Raw genomic sequence first — 22,022 nt, 5'->3', positions numbered from 1 at the left:
CCATTTCTATTGTTTTCTACTAAGGCTCTGTTCTTATTTTAAACATAATTTTTTCTTCATGAATTGTACACTTTTATTATCTTTCTTCTCTATATTCCTTCATTCATTTGTTCACTGGCACAGACCCTACAAAGATATAGAATTCATACATACATGAATATGTACTCATACATCAGTGGTGGGTTCCTGCCGGATCGCACCGGATCGCGCGCTCCCTTTCGGCGCTAAACCCGGAAGTACATTCTGGCCCCGCCCCTGGTGACACGACGACGCTTGCCTGCGCTCCACCAGCTCGGCTGGGAACGGAGACGTTTCTCTGCTCAGCAATGTCTTCAGTGGAGTGGTGGCAGCCTGGCAGGCTGAGCCTGCGTCCCTTTCAGGCGCTCTGCTCCGCTGAGGAAACGTCTCCGTTCCCAGCCGAGCTGGTGGAGCGCAGGCAAGCGTTGTCGCGTCGCCAGGGGCGGGGCAAGACCGTACTTCCGGGTTTAGCGCCGAAAGGGAGCGTGTGATCCGGTGCGATCCAGCAGGAACCCACCACTGTCATACATGCACATCAGGGGTGGGTTGCTACCGGCATTACTGGCGTGCATGTGCATACTGTATTTACACCTAAAAAGGTCTACGCATGGGCAGAACATTAGAAAGGGGGGGAATTACATTTCTGCAATGGAGATTGTTCTGCACATGCGCAGAAGCAAAAATCAAGATGGCGCCGCCAACAATAAAACCAGTTCAGGTGCATGGGCGGCCGAGTTACCACCTACTCGGACGAACCAGGCCAAACTGGTAGGAACCCACCTCTGATGTACATGCATATGTATGTTTCTGTATCTGTAGCTACATCTATATATCTGTCCACTGCTATCATGTATTTAATAGAAGTTGAATTAAAAAGCATTATTAGTTTTATTTTATATGGATATAATTATCATCAATTAACATTGTTGCACTCTTGTAAATGTTAGTGATAACTGATCAGTTTCATGCTAGAGAAACCTTCTTCTTCCCTTAAATCTGAACCAGAACTTGTCTCTGGAATGAACAAAAAGTTTTTCTGGTTGATAGAGCAATAGTAAATGTGTTGAGCTGCAAAATGACCCATATCAGCAAAACGATTCTCAAGCAATGGTTAAAAAGCAACTTTTAACTATAATTTAAGAATATTTACTGCAGTACTATAAATGAATCTATTTCAACTCAGAAAGCATTACACCAGCAGTCTTGTGGAAGACTGTTTTAAAACCAAAGTCCTGCTTTTGCAGTGTACTACAAGAATGAGAAGTGATGTAAAGATCACATTGTTTAGTAGATAAGGATATTAGGTATAACACAATATAGGTGGTTTTGATGCTGTTAAATTATATACATCATATATATTGGACAAGTCTGTTGGATTAGATGTGCTTAATTATTATATTATTGTATATTTACAATAATCAATATATAATATAAAAATTCCCTTTTTACGACCCCTGTAATCTTTTAATTAAACATCAAATTTATGGCAGCATGTTTTGTTTTAACTAAGGCATTTCTACAACATGCTTAATCTATGCAAAAACTGTTTTACAACTTAATATAGCAAGACATTGTATGGTTGTTGTTGCTGTTGTTGTTATTCTTATTGTATTCAAACATGCATGGACTTGTGTAAATTGAGTGTATCCATCTTGAATCTTTACATAACTTTATCTAAGTACTAAATTATCTCAGACCAGTGGTGGGTTCCTACCGGTTTGGACTGGTTCAACCGAACCAGTTGTAGTTTGGCGGCCTGGGTCACTGGAACCGGCAGCGACCCAGGCCTGCCACACCCCCAAACTGGTTCCCCGGGCAGGGCCATCTTGTTTTTCAATTCTGCTCATGCGCAGAATGATTTTAATTGCATTGCACACAAGCAAACCAGCAGTAGTGCCTGCCGGAACCCACCCCTGTCTCAGACCTATTGGGTCTGATGATGTTAGCTAAATTTTAGAATTGATTCAGTTTTTTCATGCTTTCACTGGTTTCTTTTAAACAGGAGAATAGCTGAGTTTCTCTTTCTTAATGCTACATATTTTATCTGGTTTTTTTTTAGTTCCAATGGCATTACATCCTAACTCTTTCTATCAGTCCCTGAGCTTATGCAAGTCATTCTGTTTCAAGGTACCTGGTTGTTTAAAAAAACCTTCAATAGCTAGACATTTTACAAGGGACAATTGTTATAATTTCACTCCATGCTCATTTTGGATGTAAGAAGATCATGAATCAAAACAGCCTGGGTCAAACGTGGCTGCATTTTAAGATAACATTTCTAGAGATTATCTACATCACTTAGGATTTATCTATTTCTATTCCACTCCAACAGATATGGTAGCATCCAGCCATAATCAGAAATATTGGGGGGGGGACATCTAATTGCAAAACTACGACCGTATCATTACACCTTCAGGTTGTTTTTATACAGTATGCATTTTAGTAATTGTGAATAGACAGTTTAGAGGTTTTTCTGTTTGTTTGGGGAGGGAGAGTTTTTTGTTTTCTTTGACAAACCATAGTCCCTCACATAGCATCATATTATTACAAGGTCTGTTCTTTTCCCTTTCTTTTTTATATGAAATAGAGAGCAACAATTTTACTTTCTTCATGGCACACACGCAAAGCTGCTCATGGATTTCATGATTACTTCTATTAGGCAACAGATAAATGTGTTTGTTTTGCCCATTATTTGCATACCCCAAAATAGAATCATATAAGAGACCAATATGACTCATACGTACATATGCATATATATCTATATTTGGACCAATGGGCCATAATTTATTAAAACTCTGACATGCAGATCTATTCTGTATTTTACTTTGTATTTGCCAAACCTTTACCTATTTGTTAGGATAATAAATGATTAAGAACAGGAATCTTTATGGCGTGTTTTCTCATCTTTCCAAACAGATTTTAATGCTCCCTTTGTCTTGTTTTAGTTGAAAGAATGGCTTGGAAAGAAAACAAGCAAATAAATAAAAGCTATTCCATGAAATAATGCAGAAAACAGTTCTAAACTTGTTGCTGCTGTCTTATAATGACTTGCCACTTTCTGAGGAAAAATCATTCTAAACCAAGTGGTTAATTAGATTTGCTGGGAAAACAAAATGCAGCTGTAATGTTGCCCATTATACTGGCTGTGGCAGAACAACTGGTGTTAATAATAGAGTCAAAGCTCTAAATCATTTTGTGGAGATATTTACAGAAAGGCTGAAGTGGTAGATGATGTTATCTATTTATGAAATTGTTAACAAGACTTGTCTATCACAATTAGTAACCTTTCTTTTAAACTTCAAAGGTTAAACTTTCTTTGAGCTGAACTGGCTATTGTTCCCTACATTATATAATGAACAAGGAATAAAGTTATGTCATCTTGAACCTTTCAGTCTACGTTCCTATTGAAAGTGAAATCTGGACATCCTTTATGTAATATTTCCAAGCCTGGTATTAAAATAATACACTAAAAAAAATACAGCATCTTAAACTCTAGCTAAGCATTTTTCTAAACATGCCAAAGGAGAAAAGGCTCATGCAGAATCGCCAAATGTCTTTGTGTATGCCAGCTCCACTTCAGATCTTTAAAAATTCAGGAAGATACCAAAAAGACTCTAGGCTTCTAACCGTGTTCATTTTCAAATGTACTTGGAATCCTTCTTTACATATTAGTGCTAAATATGCAAAGATGGAAATGGAGATAGCATGCTCAAAATTTTCATTGATTTCTCCTCCAATCTCCAGTTTTGGTCTTCATAAATTCAGCAGGTCAGTTAAATGAGCTCTTAACTGTCACATGATATGAAAAATATCCTTGTCATATTCACCAATTCCATTTTATAAAGGAACATTCACAACAAGCAGGACAAAATACAAGTTGTTTTTATGCTGAGGGACTGGAAGATACCCATCTTACAACATGCAGCTTATGTATGCTTTGACCTAGTTTAGGACTAGGTCAAAATACTTCTCTGTGAATCTTTCTGTAAATAGTAGTCTTTAACAAATAAATTCCTTGCTCATTCTTATTCTGTTCTGTCAATTTTCACAGTCACTTTTCTGTACTATGGTTATGGCTGTGCTCTATTTAAATTTTGAGAATAGGTAACTTGAATGACTAGGAAATGGTGGAGCCCTTGTGCTCCATGTGTTTGGTTGTTAGCTTGCAGACATTTCCCTACTCAGCTATGTAACATCATCAGTGCTGGCCCAGATAATATTACCTACTTGATTAATTAAACATCTGCATTGCTTAAAGAGAATCCATAATTCAACTTAAGCTTCATATATTTTCTTCTATTGAAATTAAAAAATGGATGAGATGTTACTGTGGCTCATTAATCTGAACATATAGTTAAATAAGCCAGACTTTTAGCCAGTTAGGGATAATATCAAATTTTAAAAGGGAAACTGCTTTCCCGTGTGGTGGCCTAACATGGACAGGGATTTCGAAGAATGGGTAGCTACCTGCACACCATGCCAGGAGTCCAGACCAGCTCTTCCAGAGACGCCCGCTAAGGAGTGGGAGCGACCTCAAGCACCATGGTCTAGGGTGCACATCGACTTTGCTGGCCCAGTTCACGGCCAGACATTTCTCGTAGTTGTGGACACCTACTCAAAATGGTTAGAGGTAGTCCTGATGACCTCCACTATGGCAGAAGTGGTCATCAAGGTGCTACGGAGACTTTTCTCCACGCACGGCCTGCCTGACATCTTGGTCTCTGACAATGGGCCCCAATTCACGGCCATGCAATTTGTGACCTTCCTAGCAGCTCAGGGTCGCGCCATTCCATCCGGCCTCCAATGGTCAGGCGGAGAGAATGGTGAGATCTGCAAAAGAGGCCCTCTCTAGATGGGCCCGGGAGATTGGCAAACACAGGTGGACCACTATTTGCTAATTCAGTACATCACACCCAGTGTCACTAGAGGGAGAAGCCCCTCCAAGCTTCTTATGGGTCACCGGCTAAGGTCCCGCTTAGACTGGCTACACCTCAATAATTCTGCCTCATCGCCCCCAGACTCCACAAGCAAGATTCAGACATTTAACATAGGGGATTCAGTATACGCCCATACCTATGCCGAGCGAACTCTGTGGATTCCTGCCACAGTGATAGGCATCACTGGCCCTCACTCTTACTTCCTAGAGCTTGAGGACAGTAGGAATTGGAGAAGGCATATTGACCAACTCCGTGACCACCTCTCCAACTCCACTCTTAGACAACCAGAGGTAACTCCTGCACAAGTTAGCCAAAGCCCTATCCAAACAGAGCAAACACTCACTCCTTCCACGGCCAACTCAAGCCCGAGGAAACTTATCTGGTTATGTTGCAGGCCTGCAGCGAGCTCCGAGTGAACCGGCTCTAGAAGCTCCAGTCGCGGCCTGTGAAAGGTTCCAGGAGCTTCCACCAAGTGGAGCTGCGGAGCACACAGGTCCTTCCGACCTGTTCAAGGAAACCCCTCCTACTGAACTGCGCAGGTCAAGCAGAGCAACCCAAAAGCCCGCCTACCTGCGTGACTATGTAACAAGTAGGATTGTTCCATCCATGAGGGGAGGGGTGTTACGATACTTGCTCTAACTTCAGTGGTTTCCACCAAGATCCTCTGTTCCGGCGGGAACAGAGGTTTAATCCTATTGGTCAAAGGGTCTGACAGCTCCCTATAAAAGGGCTGCTGTCAGGCTCAACCTTCGCTGGATTGTTCTCACTTGTTGTACTTAATAAAGAGCTGTTGTTACCGTTAAGCTGTGTGTGCCTATCTATTACCCAATCTATCACACTTCCAAACAAGCAAGTGAAGTACCTCTAGTACTAACCATGGACCCTTGGTGGCAAACAAAAAAAACAAAAAAAAATCTGATACTGGGAAATTCAAGAAATTAGAAACATAAGCAAAGTTGCCTCAGAGCTTTGAGATACCACTGTAGCTATGCTTTCCTAACTCAGTTATTGCTTGATGAGTACACAGTAATGAATTAGGCACCGTATCTGCTATATCTGTCATATGATCAAGTGTCTCGCTCTAGTGCATAATGTTGCTTTTGTGTAACAAAGGGTGGTCATTTCTAACGCATTTGTTTTTATAATGTCAGCACAAACCACTGTGAAGCTACACACTTTGAAAAAAGTAGGGTAGCATATTCCATTTTAGATTTATTTTTATTAACCTGGTAAATACACATGCAAGTACGCAGCTATGCATTTTTAATGCAGGCTTACAAATAAATATTGTATAGATTTTTGCAATGCTGTAGGTGCACAATGAAAAACAGCTTACATTAACAATGGGGGGGGGGGAATTACAGGGATTTCCTGCTTCTCTTCCTCTCTGCTCGAAGTCAGAGAAAATTATGCAGGAAAGTTCCACTAAGCAAAATTGTATGTTTTTCAACTATTTCTACCAGTAAATGTTATAGGGCTTGTGTAGAACATAGTAAACATGTTGGATGAAGTTAGCCATTCCAGTTGGTAAACTACAATTCATTTCTTAAATTGCTTATCAGTTAAAACTTTAGTAGGACATAGAAACCCAGAACAGTACATAAAACCATAGAAGGTATTTTGTCAAAAATAGAATATTGAGGAGTGGGCCAATCCACATTATAGTAGTCCATGCAGGAGATGACTAAAATAAGATATCCTGATCCTGGAATGAGCACAATTGGCGTATAACCTGAAGTTGTGGAAAGGCCTTCAACAATTACTACATTTTTTTTATCAAGTAGGACTTTTGAATCCAGAAGAACTCTCAAACTGCACACTGAGTCTTCTGGGGGAGCTCCACCCCATTAAGAGCTAAATAAAGTAAATCCCAAGATCCAGGTGACCCCAAAACGTAAAGCCATTCAGTTTGCCAGAGTTGAGCTGAAGCCTGTTGTTCCTCTTTGGAGCCCCCCCCCAGCCTCCAGGCACAAGACATGATGTCAGCACCAATGCTGAGATTTTCAGTTGTTGATTTTGGCACAGGTTCATCTCTAGCCATGTCCACTATGCAGATGGAAGCACTGCTGCTAAAAAAAAGGCCAGCACATTTGCAGTATTTCTGATTCAAGTGCCTTATAAATTCAGCCCCAGGTAGAAGATTTTGTGGATGATAGAACCCAGGTGGGATTTATTATCAGTCTGATGACAGTGGCAGCTGCTAAATGAGCTATACAGTTCCTGCTATAACAAAGCCCTTGCTTAATGATTTTCCAGGATTTATAGCTGAAATTACGTTTAGGGACTATAAAGAGCCATGTCAGCAAAAGTGCTCAATAGTATAATGCACTGTAATTTCTGGGTTATCACACATTTAACCTGAATCATGGTGGCACTGATGCACCGTGAGAGCCTTGGGAAAGAGACTTTGAGTTGGCAAAGATGAAACAATCTACTATACTAAAGTTAATCCAGCTGAATAGATGGCTGGTTTGAATGTTCATATACTACTCAGCATTGCTGGAGTGTGTTTTATAGCACGGGCAATAAAGAATATTCAAAACGGATTGAAGTGATAGAGGAAGAACTCATGCAGTTGAAAGGAACCAGACCTTGCTTTCTGAAGAAGGAGACCATGGGAACATAGTGGGATGGCAGGTATTTTTACAACAAGGACCCAGAAGAGATTAGGGAAACATACACCAGAAAGGAAACAAATGCTCTGAGGTTCAGAAGGGGCTGCTAGAATGAGACAATGAAAGTGCTTCCTTGGTTTATACTATTCCTTTACACATTTCCTGTAAGAACCAAAGCCAAGGTCTCTGTCTTAACTAAGCTGGATCCTGGGGGTTCAGGTAACCTCATGGACTAAGTTTTTACTTCTTCCAATCATATAGCATTAAAAACATTACTTCCATTTAAATGGAAACCACTGCTAGACAACCATTGTTAAAAGCAACCAGTACACAAAGAACCTCCCTTTCACCTTTACAAGTAAAGGATGAAAAGAAAAAAGCCAATTTCTACATAGCAAAAGTCATATCTTTCTTAGTAACCTTAGGGATAGAGTTCACAGTGCCCATTATCTTATCATAAATTTGTCTCAAGGAATAAGTACTATTCAAGTGAACGCATGGAGTCTTACTGCTCTCTAGTGGCAAAATTTATTTTGACAAGGGAAGGAAATGAGCAAAAAAGAAAATAAACATTGCTACTTTCCAGTGTCAAGATTTGCTGTTAAACTGGAGTGGAATGCTACAGAGATAGAGATAGAGAGGGAGAGGTAGGGAGGGAGGGAGGGAGAGAGAGAGAACGAACGAACGAACGAACGAACGAACGAACGAACGAACTATTTATTTAAAAACCATTGCCCTTATCGCTGTGTTGAGAACTGGGCAGGGTGTAATTTGAGGGAAAGATGCTATGAAGTGTTTTTCCTCAAGCAGGAATAAAGACCCTGAAACATCAGCCATATAACTCTGCCATTGATCAGACCCCAGGGACTGCAATTACAGCAGGGTACCTGTATCAGCGTCCGAATTGAAAACAGATTTACAGCAGGGAGTCATTTGATGTTTAATCTCTCCGGCAGCATCTCCTATTACATTTGTCAATAAGGTTTGCAGAACTAAGATTTTATTTTTGTATTACTACAACCTCAATAGAATTACAATTGCTTGTTTTGAAGCATACATTTGTTGGGATGCCCAATAATGCCATAAAACTATAATGTCATAGTATGAGGCAAGTTGGATTCTGTATTGATATGAAGACTAGAGATAAGGAATGGCACTGCAAATCCACCCACCTTACCCCAGGTATTTTCAATATACAGTGATGCCATTCATTAACTGGAATAGAATGGAAAAGAGAATCAAAGGAAGCTTATCATCCTACACTCAACCTTACTAAAGGCTTGAGAGAAGTTTTCAAGCCTCTTCAAGTCACCAGTGGGCGCCATCCAGATCTCAGGGAAAACCTCATTCCAGAGTACAGAGAAGATGCACTTACAGGGTACTGGTATAATATATATTGTGCCAACTCTGCCATTTCAAATCATCTGGAAAGATAAATTAACCCTCAACTAACAGACTCTATGCTATGTATAGGTAATAATCAGTATCTTGAATCACATCTGGAAGCTAACTGGCAAGATATCAGCCAGCCCAGATAAACCAAATAGAAAAAATAGCTTTATGAGCTCATTTTACATTAATATAAGGCTACATTAAGGGAATCTTGCAAATCTGAAGATACAAATTTCCTGCCATCATTTTTAACAGCCTGATAAATTAGGACAGGCTGACTATTCAGCAACTTTGGGCTCTTCCCTCTCTTGTCTGATTGTTCCCTAGCAACATCTCTTCCCCTACCCCAGGTCAATCCCGCATACCAGTACAGCTCATGAAACAGAGGTATTACTGTACATAGGCATACCAAGTATGGACTAGCTGAAGATTCTGATAGTCTTCAAGGGCAGCCTCACTAGTCTCATTGTAGTAGTGAAGCTATGAGACAACCATGGCATGAGTGACTGCCTGAAGGTCCCCAAATCTAGGAAAGGCATAACTGATACTGCTGTGCAAAGGCATCCCTGGCCATAGCTGCCCTTGCTCATTGAGCAAGAGCTATGCATTTAAGAAGACCCCAAAAGTTAGCATCACTCTTGAATGGGGAATTGCAATTCCATCCAAGGTTAGCTATGGAATACCCCAGCTCTGTAGAAGGCAAAGAAGATCTCAGTGGCCCAAACCCTACTTGGTCTTGGTAAGATTGAGTCTGAGACAATTCTTCCTGATCTACACTTATACCATCTCTTAGCGCAGGGGCAGAAACTTGACAGTCTCATTTGGCTGGCCCGGATCCAAAAGATAAATGGGTATGAACTGCCTAAAGGAGAGGTCATGAGAATGCTATCTCCTCCCCAATTAGCATTGACTGGAACCAGCTCCAAAAAAAGTGTCCCCAGTCCCCAGCTCAGGAATCAGCTCAGAAAGATACTGTGGTTGACAGCATCAAAAGTGGCTATGAGATCAAGGAGCACAATAATGGATGCACACCTCCATCCTGGCTCTACCACAGGTCAACTACAAGCACAACCAAAACTGTCTCAAAATGTAACCTGTAACTGCTTTTATATGTTTATATGCATTATAATAGGACAATAGATTTCCTACATTTAGTTCTCATAAGGTAATATTTACATGCCATCATTCAGCAGACACTATTTTTTTTTGCAAATTATATATGCCCTTTACATGTTTTTCCTGCTACAATGCCATCCTCTTCGATGTCAATGGTTGACAAGTTGATAAAAAGAGTTACCCCTAGCCTGCAAAATATTAATCAAACAAGTATCATAAGGACAACAAAATGTACACAGAAGATGGCAGAAAAGCCCTGCATTGGCAGTCAGAACTAAGGATTGGCTACCTATAAAGAACACTCGTAAAATAACAGATCTGAAAACAGACCTCATGTTTTAGTGCCCTCTTCCGTACAGAGATTCAAATCATCTTTATCCTCTATAGTTATCCACTTTAAAAAAATTGCAAAATAGAACATCAAAAAGAAAGTGTACAAGATACAAATATACACTCAGGCTCACATTTTGCTGTTCAGCCACATGTGAGTTTTACAACCTCAAAAGCAAACTTTGCAGTGCCAGGAGTTACCTTGGGGTCCTTATCTGGTAGTAGAAATGTCATATAAAATTCCTCAGTGCATCTCGGAAATAGAATTGGAAGAGATGGTAGGAGGTACCTCTGCATATATCTCAACAGAAATTACAATAGAACAGAATATGAATTTGTGTTTCAATATTACCATCTCTACAAGATCAAAGCCATTCGTATATGAGATTCTAAGAAAATTTCCCTCCAGCTATGCTGATGATATAATATTGAATTGTACTAACGTATATAAACTTGTCAAAATTAATTGTTGTGAGTTGGTATTTTACCCTAGCCAACAACACTATACTTTGACTCTAATGCTATATATTGGTTGATGTTTTATCTTTCTGTGCATCCAGCCTATATGGAACATGCACCTTCCCAGGAGCAGCCCCTATTTAATAAAGCTAGCAGTTATGGGATGGAGAATGTGAAAAAAAATTAAAGCCATTGGAATAAATGGACAGTTTTCTCAATAGAGGAAGGAACCTTAGATCCTCGAGAAAGGTCAATCAAAAAAAGAACAAGAAATTATAAATTAATCACAAAATGTCAATCCAACAATAAAACAAAGAGAACATCACAAATAGGAGAGTTCCATCCATCTTACCCAGGGTCTGGATAAATTGCCAGGTATTCAAGGCAAGGTTCCAGAACATCACCAGAAATATTTTACTAGATAACGGATAACTTAGATAAACATAATAAACTTAGCGAAAAAACTAGAGTAAAATCAAACATGCAATACAATAGTAGAGTTGGAAGGGACCTTGGAGGTCTTCTAGTCCAACCCCCTGCAGGAAACCCTATACTGTTTCAGACAAATGGCTATCCAACATCTTCTTAAAGATTTCCAGTGTTGGGGCATTCACAACTTCTGGAGGCAAGCTGTTCCACTGATTAATTGTTCTAACTGTCAGGAAATTTCTCCTCAGTTCTAAGTTGCTTCGCTCCTTGATTAGTTTCCACCCATTGCTTCTTGTTCTACCCTCAGGTGCCTTGGAGAATAGTTTGACTCCCTCTTCTTTGTGGCAACCCCTGAGATATTGGAACACTGCTATCATGTCTCCCTGGTCCTTCTTTCTATTAAACTAGACATACCCATTCCTGCAATCGCTCTTCATATGTTTTAGTCTCCAGTCCCCTAATCATCTTTGTTGCTCTTCTCTGCACTCTTTCTAGAGTCTCCACATCTTTTCTACATCGTGACGACCAAAACTGAATGCAGTATTCCAAGTGTGGCCTTACTAAGGCATTATAAAGTGGTATTAACACTTCACATGATCTTGATTCTATCCCTCTGTTTATGTAGTCTAGAACTGTGTTGGCTTTTTTGGCAGCTGCTGCACACTGCTGGCTCATATTTAAATGGTTGTCCACGAGGACTCCAAGATCCCTCTCACAGTTACTACTATTGAGGAAGGTACCACCTATACTGTACCTGTGCATTTTGTTTTTCTTGCCTAAATGTAGAACCTTACTCTTTTCACCATTGAATTTCATTTTATTAGATAGTGCCCAATGTTCAAGTTTGTCAAGATCCTTCTGTATCTTAAGCCTGTCTTCTGGAGTGTTGGCTATTCCTGCCAGCTTGGTGTCATCTGCAAATTTGATGAGTTCCCAATTTATTCCCTCATCCAAATCATTGATGAAGATGTTGAAGAGAAATTGAATAAAGAAAGAAGAAGAAGAGTACTGGGCCTAAAACAGAGCCTTGGGGTACTCCACTGCATACTTCCCTCCATGTAGATGCAGTTCCATTGAGGACTACATGTTGAGTGTGGTTGGTCAGCCAGTTACGAATCCATCTGGTGGTGATGCTGTCTAACCCACATTCTTCTACTTTATCTAGTAGTAGGTTATGGTCTACCTTATCAAATGCCTTACTGAAGTCCAAGTAAACTATATCGACGGCATTCGTCTGATCCACTAATTTTGTCACTTTGTCAAAGAATGCAATAAGATTAGTCTGGCATGATCTGTTTTTGACAAACCCATGTTGGCTTTTAGCTATTACTTTGTTTACTTCTAAGTGTTCGCTAATTTGTTGCTTGATTATCTTTTCCAGAATCTTTCCTGATATTGAGGTCAGGCTGATAGGTCTATAGTTTCCTGGATCTATTTTTTTCCTTTTTTGAGCTCTTTTCCATATTGGCATACAGGAAGTCTGTGGTTACAGGAAGTAGAAGAAAACTGTTCCTATCCTTCCTGTGCCTGTATGTATATTTCTAGTATACCATTGCTTCCTAGAGCCCTTAGTATCTTATAGACTATTTTATTGTAACTGTTGCATTTTCCATCAATATTTACAACTTCCAAAATTCAAAGTGTTCAGAGTAAATGCTTTTTTTCCACACAAAAAAGACAGTGCGGTTTGCTAATAAAAGTGGTAGATTACCATTAGGAAGTCTCAGTTACAGCCTATTTTCAATCATGGAAGTTTATTAGTTGACTTTAGAATACTCACTCATTCTCAGCTCAATCTATCGAACTTTCTTGTGGGGAAAAAATCAGAGGAGTTAGCGGTATGAATGGTATTTTGCGCCCCTAGAGGATAGGTGTACATAAACCAAACTAAATAAATTAAAACTAAGTAATCCTTATTATGCACCATAGCACTCTAATGCACTGTAGTCAATTAAATAAAAAGTATAAAACTGTTACTTTTTTAGTCTCTTTTGTGTGTAAGCTTTATAAATACATGTTTGCTATTAAGGAAGATGAATAAGTTATCACAGGATTATGCAGAAGGAAACAGACAGGTTCTAATTTATTTTTCAACTCTCCCTGAACCTATTAAATTAAACTATATTAATTGCTTAGTTGCTGAAAAAAAACAAAGGTAGCTCTTCCGTCCTTCTGTTCTTTGTGGTAATCACTAAAGAAGCAAGCTGCAAATTTCTTCCTCAACCTTTTGTCCTGTGCTAAAAGCATTTTCCTGACGGACAAACAGTTCTTCCAGGAGATCCATGCTCATAGCAATTACTCAAAGTAAACAGAGCTATAGCACATAGGTATGAAACATGCTAACCAGAAATTCAGAGATGACTGGAATGAATAAAGATTAAGGCCACATTTTATTATTTATATTTAATTTACACATTGTCCTTTCAACCTCTATTGTTGTATGAATGCAGAATAAATAGACTGACAATTAGCTACTATTATAATTTTTCTTATGAATAATCTCAAATCTATTTAGCATTATACTCCAAGAGCTAAAGAGACCTGGAAGAGATCTATATTTATTCTTGATTCACTGAATTTCCCAGTGCTCAGAAAGTTACCGCAGATATTTAAACAAACTCTAATGAAGTTATAGCAGTGATAGCAATATAGTAAGGAGGTGAATTCCCAGAATTGAGGGGTACATTCCAAAAGCGGAAGAAGCAACTCAGTCCAGATGTTAGGTGTGAGAGAAAAAGGGTGAGAATAGCTCCTCTCTAATAGTTCACAGAATATAGATCCAGGTAGTAAAGGGCTCAATCTGCAAGATTTTGTCTATAGGTGTGAAACAATAAAGAACTCGGCTTAGAAGAATCTCCATGTTATATTATTGGTTTGAGGCCTGAAAGTCTCCATTTTAAAGTATTCTGAAAAAATAAATATGCCATGCTGGTAAAAATAAGAGATTAACAGTAACAGAGTTGGAAGGGACCTGGGCGGTCATCTGGTCCAACCCCCTGCTCACACAAGAGACCTGTACCAGGGATTCGAACTGCTGACCTTTCTGATCTACATTCGAGCATCTTAGCCACCCAAGTACCCTTGGTTTTGTAAGTTTAACTGACCCAGCCACAATAAAGGATATATTAAAATGTATACATTTGAGAGAATGGCAGATTTTCCTATAGCTAATCAATAACATTTACAACTTAAGTATATAGGGAAGCATTTATTTTCATATATCACCTTTACCCATAGCAGAAAATCTTAGGGAATAACAGAAATTATCAGAAAAGGATATTTTTCCTATAATCACAGTACAATTACTGAGAGAGAAAGTCAAGTTGGAATCAATAGTAATATATCATCTATCTATAGGCACAAGGGCTTTAATCAAAATTATTCATAAAATACGGCAGAAATAGTGTTGGTTTGAGCTCTGAGCTTCGCGATTTGGTTGCAAACGTTTCGTCTCCATTCGAGGAGACATCTTCAGTGCACTTTGGATTGTGCTTGTCTGGGGGACACTGGCCTTTAAAACCTTTCTGAGTCCTGGTCTGATTTCGGGTTGTGTGATTGGCTGGCTGTAGTTGCTGAGTCATAGTCCTTGGTTTTAAGTTCTTGGTACCATCTCTGTGATATAAATTAGTGCTAGTGGTGTTGTCTGCTTGGAGCTCAAACCAACAAAATAACTACCAACTCGAACTACTAAGATTCAAAGATATTTCAATATGGTAGAAATGGATATGGGTACAATATATTCCTATGTACTATTTTAACAGCAACTACTGTCACGAGAATATTTTATTTTTTAATTATGGGATAAAATCCTAATGGACTTAACAATATCATCTACAATAGTGAGTAATCAAATTTCCAAATATTTAACATCAGTGTAAGCAACAGTAGCCTTTATTTCAATTTGATGTTTGAGAAGATAGTCATTCATGAAAAACTCACAAGCAATGTAATGGCATCATGAGTCTCTAGACTGTAAGATTTTTGTTACATTTTTAGTTTCTTAACTATAGAAAAAAAAGGACTATATTTCAGAACCTGCAAATCACAAATCCCAGTTTGAATGTTAAGAATTACCAGAGTCAGGATGTTTTAATTACTCTGTTGGGTGTTTTATTATTCTGTTGTTTTATTATAATTACTCTGCAGATCAGAGAGAGTTAGTTTATTTTTAATTATATCAAAAATTCCTTCCAAATATCAGGAACATTTGGGGGAAATGCCTGTCCCACAACAGAGAAGATGCAGGTGTTGATTTTGAAAAGCAAATATAGAAATTATTCTATTAACAAGACTTTCAGATTGCAAATTTTTGCCAATATGAACAAACCTATCCACACCCAGAAGTTGGGAGAAGGCAGGAAAGGGCCAGCCCCCCTTGCACCTCATATGTCGTAAAAGAAACCCCTCCTGACCCTGGGATTCTTTAGGCTGGAGTTGCAAACAGGCGCATCACACTGACAGCCTCACAGCAAAATCCTGCTTGCTTGTTGAACTTGTAAACAAAATAGACTTACGAACACTTTCTCAGTATATAACCATTCATAAATAGGGCACTACCAGTAGCAGATCTTTTTGAGAGCCAGTTGGGGGTACAGGTCACCAAATATAAAGAAAAGACAAATGGAAAATTTGAACTGGAGTGACAATTTCTCAGTATTCTACATGTACTCAGATTTGAAATTCTGAGATAATTCTTAATTATTATTTTTTATCTTAATAAGTTCCCATGTATACCTTTAAAATGTTACACTCAGTTCTGTTTTGCAGGGCATATATGCATTTGCTATTCTGTTACACATTTCTGAAAATCAAAATGTGATTTTTAGAATGTCTGTATAGGGCAGAGGTCTCCAGTTTTCTTGTTCCTAAAATCAAACCTCTTTTTAATCATTGGAAGTGATCCACAGTTTTAATGGTTTTGCACTATTTAATATACATTGCAAATGCCTCTCTGTTCATTTATAGTTCTCTGATGCATTTAAATGCATTCAGGTTCATTTATTGCTTGTAATTACAGAAAAAAAAACCTCTTGGATTACTCTCCCTTACCATTCTAAGTCCTTGTCTAATAAAACAAGCAAAAAAATCTAGGCAGTCACTGCAATGTTTCATCAACAATATAGTCTGTTAACACATATATTCAGGTAGTTTTTTGAATTTGAGAAGTGATGTATGAAACAAAACTATATTCCATCAACGCTGACTTTCTGATGAAAGAAACAAATTTCATTTTATTGATTAAAGAAAAAAGATGCACTAAAGAACTGTAATAATGAGTTATAGAGATATAGCAAGAAATATGTTACATTTTCATCTCTTACTCAGAGAGCCTGAATAAACTACCAACAGAACTATTCAAAATATCAAAGTAAATCCCCCAAATAATCTACAAGATGCTGATGCTGATAAAAGCAGCAAGAAACAGATCACACCAAGGTAAAATCAACAATCCACTTAACTCTTTTGATACTATACTCACTGCTTTTTTTGTTTGGTTGGCTGTGTGTGTATGTTTAAGAATAGCACTTAGTAATAGCACTTATATACCGCTTCTTTACAGCACTCTGAAAGCGGTTTACAGAGACATGAACTTTTACTATTTGAAAAAGGGATTAGGGGAAATTTTGTAAATGAAAATAGAGATATAAAATACTAAGTGGTTATTTTTATGACCCTGGACTTTTGATTATTATTAAGATACACTGAACATTTAGAGATGGACTTATAGAAAATTGGGTGAAGTTGGAAATGAAAAAATATTTGGTTGACTTTTAAGAAACAGTGATAAATTATTGATGTTGATTACACTTGCTGGAGATGAACACTTTATTATATTAGTTTTACTTGTTTAATATAATCCTCAATAAAATTACTGAAAGGCTATTATAGTGTGTGGATCTAGTTAATATATAGTACAAACATATACAAAACATTAGAACATTTACTGAAGAAAATTTCCTTCTATAATCTGGAATAGAATCACAAGCAATACCAAAGGGCATATTGGATGCATTCAATGTCAAATGTACCTGGAGAAGTAATTCTTTTTCAACAACTTCTTCAGTCTTGCTGATAAGTCGTTTCTGAAGTGCATGTATCTTCTGTATCAACTCATAAGTACTTGGGTCACTGGCCTATACAAGAGGAACATTTTCACTGGTTAGATACAACATCTATGACTTCCTGTATAATAATATTGGTGTAGATCAGTGATGGTTAACTTTTTTGTCCTTGTATGCTGAAATTGCATGTGCGTGCATGACACTACACATATTTCTGCCCACACCAGGGATGGGTTTCAACTGGTATGGACCGGTACGGCCGTACCGGATGGTGAAATTTAGCATGCGTTCCCATACCTGTTGGTCAGGAGGCCCGTACCGGAATGCTCCCTCCCCTCGTTCGCTCTTTCACTCGCCCCGCCCATCTGCACCATGCTGCCAAAAAGTTCTCAGAAGAATAACCAGAAGAAGAAAGAACCAGAAGAAGAAAGGCTGGGGGGGGAGGATGTTGGGGAAGAGGCAGAGGGGCTGCTGGAAGAGTGTGTGCATGTGCACAGGCTTTTGGTTTTAAAAAACATCTGAGGGAAGAGGGAAGAGGCAGAGGGGCTAGAAGATACTATAGGAACACACGCTTCCAGCCCCTCTACCTCTTCCTTCTTCCTGGATTCACTCAGACATTTTTAAAACTTACAGCCTGTGCACACACACACACTTCCAGCCCTTCTGCCTCTTCCCTCTTCCTGGATTCACTCAGACGTTTTTAAAACTCACAGCCTATGCACACGCACACACTCTTCCACTCTTTTAAAATGTCTGAGTGAATCCAGGAAGAGGGAAGAGGCAGAGGGGCTGGAAGTGTGCATGTGCACAGGCTGTGAGTTTTAAAAACATCTAAGTGAATCCAGGAAGAGGGAAGAGGCAGAGGGGCTGGAAGTGGATGTAAGGTGGTCAGTAATGTTGAAGACCAGCAAGGACAGCCATATTTCTTCTGTAAGTAGCTGTTTTATTGTTTTGTGTACTTATTTTATTCTTAATTAAGTACTAAGTGCACAAAATAATAAATTTCCTTTTTTTATATCTTCTTTTTGGAGGTCATTCTTTGAGGCAAATAATTCAGTGATATTGACTTGGCCACTCCCACCCAGTCACATCACTGCCAAGCTACTCTCACCTGGTCACATGATCACCAAGCCACTCCCACCCCGTCAGATGACCACCAAGCCACTCCCACAAAACAGGCCACACCTACAGAATAGGTTCTAAAAAAATTTGAAACCCACCACTGGCCCACATGCATAATGCAGTGCGCCCCACCCCCACGCATCAGTGTACAACCTCCCCCGCCCCCCACGCATGTGTGTGTGACACCCCTGCCCTCCCATGCATACATGGCGGAGACCCAAAAATCAGCTGACCAGCAGGAGGAGCACACACATGTGCGGTAGAGCTGAGCTGGGCAACAGCTCACCTGCCCACTGAGAAGGCTCCACGTTCCATAGGTTCGCCCTCACCGGTGTAGATACTTTCCACACCAATATACTAAAACTTGTTAAAGAATAAATAATGAAACTTTGTGTTATTAATAACTTATTATAAAGATTGAGCAGAAAAGACAAGTTTGTATCAATAGTTGGTAACAGCTCACATGAAATTTCTACTTCTTAGGTTACTAACTTGGGACTATCAGGTCTAAATTGCTTCCACAAAAAGCAATTGTGAATTCTTCATATGGAATATATTTAGAGCTTGAACAGAAAAATATCCAGGCTCAGAACAGACTGTTGGAAGATCCATTTTTAAAATGTCTTATATTCTCCTTTTCTATTCTTTAAACAATTATCAATTCAAGGGAATTTTGGATTTAATTATACCTCTAATTTTCTCCATCTGTGAACATTCATTGGATTTTCCAGCTCTTCTTCCAAGGCTCTACAACGTGTCCGTTCCTTCAATAACTCCTTTTGCATATGATAAACTTCCTGCCTTCAAAACAGATTCAATATAAGTATCATGAACTCGGTTAACCAGCTCATTTAAAAACTTGTTTAGCTCTCTCCTCTGCTAAAAAATATTTGTACAATCATCATTAACTCTCATGCTTTTTGACATCTTTTTACTGATCCTGATATGTTGTGACGGATATATTTTATAGAAGTTTCAATTACTGAAATAAAATAATTTTACCAATAAATGAGTTTACTATACTATTTTCAGATTCCCTATTTGCTTCTTGCCAAATATTATAGTAAATGTCATTATATAAATAAAATTCACCACATCTTCTCTCAAGAGAAAAGTAGAGAATCTGAAAATAGTATAATAAAACTCATTTATAATCATTACATATCAACATAGCAGGATCAGTAAAAATATGCCAGAAATCCAACTCTGTAATTCTGTTATATATATACATAAGTTTTCTAAATTAATGGGATTTAATGGGATACTGGCACTCTGATTTCAAAAACAAATGAAATACAAAATGGTGAAAGAAAACATTTTGAAAACTTTCTTTCCCGATGCACTTTAACCCCACTTCTCCTTTGCGTAGTGGCTGGATAGTTTTTGTTACTACCAATTGTCTTCCAGGGAGCCGTTTACTTGCTATTTTCCCCCTAACCCTGGCTTTGTGAGTACAAGTGGAGATGCACATGCATTGGCCTGCCACTTCTGCAGCCCAGTTCTGAACAGTTCAAGGCCTGGAAATGGGCTGTGGCCTGGGATTTGAGGACCCCAGATCTAAGTATTTCATGGAGTTGTAATACCTTCCCGTTGCTGTTTATCACGTTTATTTGCCAGATATATAAGCAAAAGGTAATATTTGAAATTAGTATAATTTGCTATCAGAAATTTTATCTTAAATCATTATTGCTTTTTCATGACTAGTTGTCAACCCAGCTAGGTAGACCACACCATGAAAATAACTCTAGCAGAACATTAAAACTATTTTTATTGAATCAGCTATAATAACAGAACCTTGCAACTCTGGTTTATTGTATCTCCTCATATTTCTTATACTTCAATGAATTAGAGAGGTGTCTGTCTGAGATGCTGCCAAATGTTATCTGGATGTTCTGGTCTTAAACAATATTTAAGCCCTTTGCTAAGTACCCGATTCTTCATATCTCCACCAAGTTCATCTTCCATACTCTGCATGCTACTGACTGATTTGTTTTAATTTAAATCTATAATATATGAAGTCACCCAAAGCAAATCCTTTTCTAACATACTGTAACTGATATGACAATACAAATCTTTGTGATATGGGAAAAGAAACAATCCCTGGCATTAGGCCAGGAAAGTACACACAGTTTCTACCTTAGTTCTTCCACATTAGCTACACTCTTGCCAAGTATCGCCTTTTCCCGCCGAAGCTTTTTTATCTCCAACTTAAGTAACCGGATGTCTTCTATTCTTTGTCGATACTGTATTTCTCCCTTGTTGAGAATTGATTGCTGAATTTTTATCTTCTCATACAGAAGAGCCAATTCATCATTACGACGAACTAATTGGCTCCCCAGAATGTCCCTTTCGCTAATAACCTGCAAATAATACCGACCAAGACATAATTTTACTATTCATATTAAAACATCTTCACTGACAAAAACATACAGCTTCAAAATATTACATATCATCAATACACTATTGGGAATGTATTGCCAATTGTTGTTTGTTCAGAGGGCTAGACTTTCAATTAGACTTAGTATGTTATTTCTACTTCTGATAGATTTCATTCAGTGGGTTAGTGCAATACTCTCCAGCTAATTTACATTGAACATTTAAAAAATGGTGTTGTTATAACCTACTTGATCTAATTCTTTCTTTTGTCTTAATCTTTCTGCATCAGCTTCAGAAATAATTTTCAAGAGCTTTCTTTCTTCTTCCTCTTGTTTTTCAATAAAATGCTTTGTCTCCACAGCCTGTTGTCTCATTTTAAGTAGTTCACCCTGACAGAAACAAAAGAAAGAGAAAAATAAATTGTGTTTATAACATCTTTCCACTTCATAAATCTGGAAATTTAAGACTGTTAAAGACACAATCTCATACGCTTATTTGATTTCTTCTGCTTTATTTGATTCAATTAGCTGATTCTCAAGAACAAATGAGATTTACTACACAAATGAGGAATGAACAATGTTGCACTGCATGTCATACTGAAAAGAAACATATATGATTTAAGGTCAATATGTCATAAATACAAAGAAAAGGTTAATCATAGAGACTCAATGATTCATTGGATGCAGAAATAATCCACCAATACTTTTACAATTCAAACCTAACCAGAATTATTGCCAATGAAAATATAATAAAATAGTGACTGGTGTTATTTGTAAAATTATAACAATTTAACATTTATTTTAAATTAACAATTAATCATACAGAAAGCGAATTATGATAATAAAACATTATCTGATCTCTAAATAATATGTTCGGAAGGATGTCAGTACTTTTAGAAAAAACTGACAATTATGGCAGCAGTCAGGGTCATTTTTCAAGTTTATAATTGAATAGACAGCAACAGAGAACATAAAAGTATCACAATATATTTAAACACTAGAATTTAACAACATCTGCTTCAATGAGTTACATGCAGAGCTTTCATTATGAACAGTTTGTTTATATTGTTGGACTATAGCAACTAACGGTATGCAGTATAGAGATGAAGGACGATGTCTTATAACTACTGTTTGTAGACAAGGAGAAAGAGGCATAGATTACTTCCCTTA

At 38.1% G+C, this 22,022-nt stretch overlaps 1 protein-coding gene across 1 annotated transcript in view; it reads right to left on the bottom strand.

Annotated features, from left to right (window-relative positions):
* CFAP58 (cilia and flagella associated protein 58) overlaps positions 1-22,022 on the bottom strand; it is a 68,950-nt gene that overhangs the window by 11,455 nt on the left and 35,473 nt on the right. The window contains exons 12-15 of the mRNA XM_081954192.1: positions 21,102-21,242; positions 20,614-20,837; positions 19,167-19,278; positions 17,323-17,427 (exon numbers count right to left, since the gene is read on the bottom strand). Of these exons, the coding sequence (XP_081810318.1) occupies positions 17,323-17,427; positions 19,167-19,278; positions 20,614-20,837; positions 21,102-21,242 (582 nt within the window). The remainder of the gene's footprint in view (positions 1-17,322; positions 17,428-19,166; positions 19,279-20,613; positions 20,838-21,101; positions 21,243-22,022) is intronic.

Source organism: Natrix helvetica, assembly GCF_964273705.1.
Source record: "Natrix helvetica genome assembly, chromosome: 5".
NCBI lineage: Eukaryota > Metazoa > Chordata > Lepidosauria > Squamata > Natricidae > Natrix > Natrix helvetica.
This window is presented reverse-complemented; position numbering and strand designations above follow the sequence as displayed.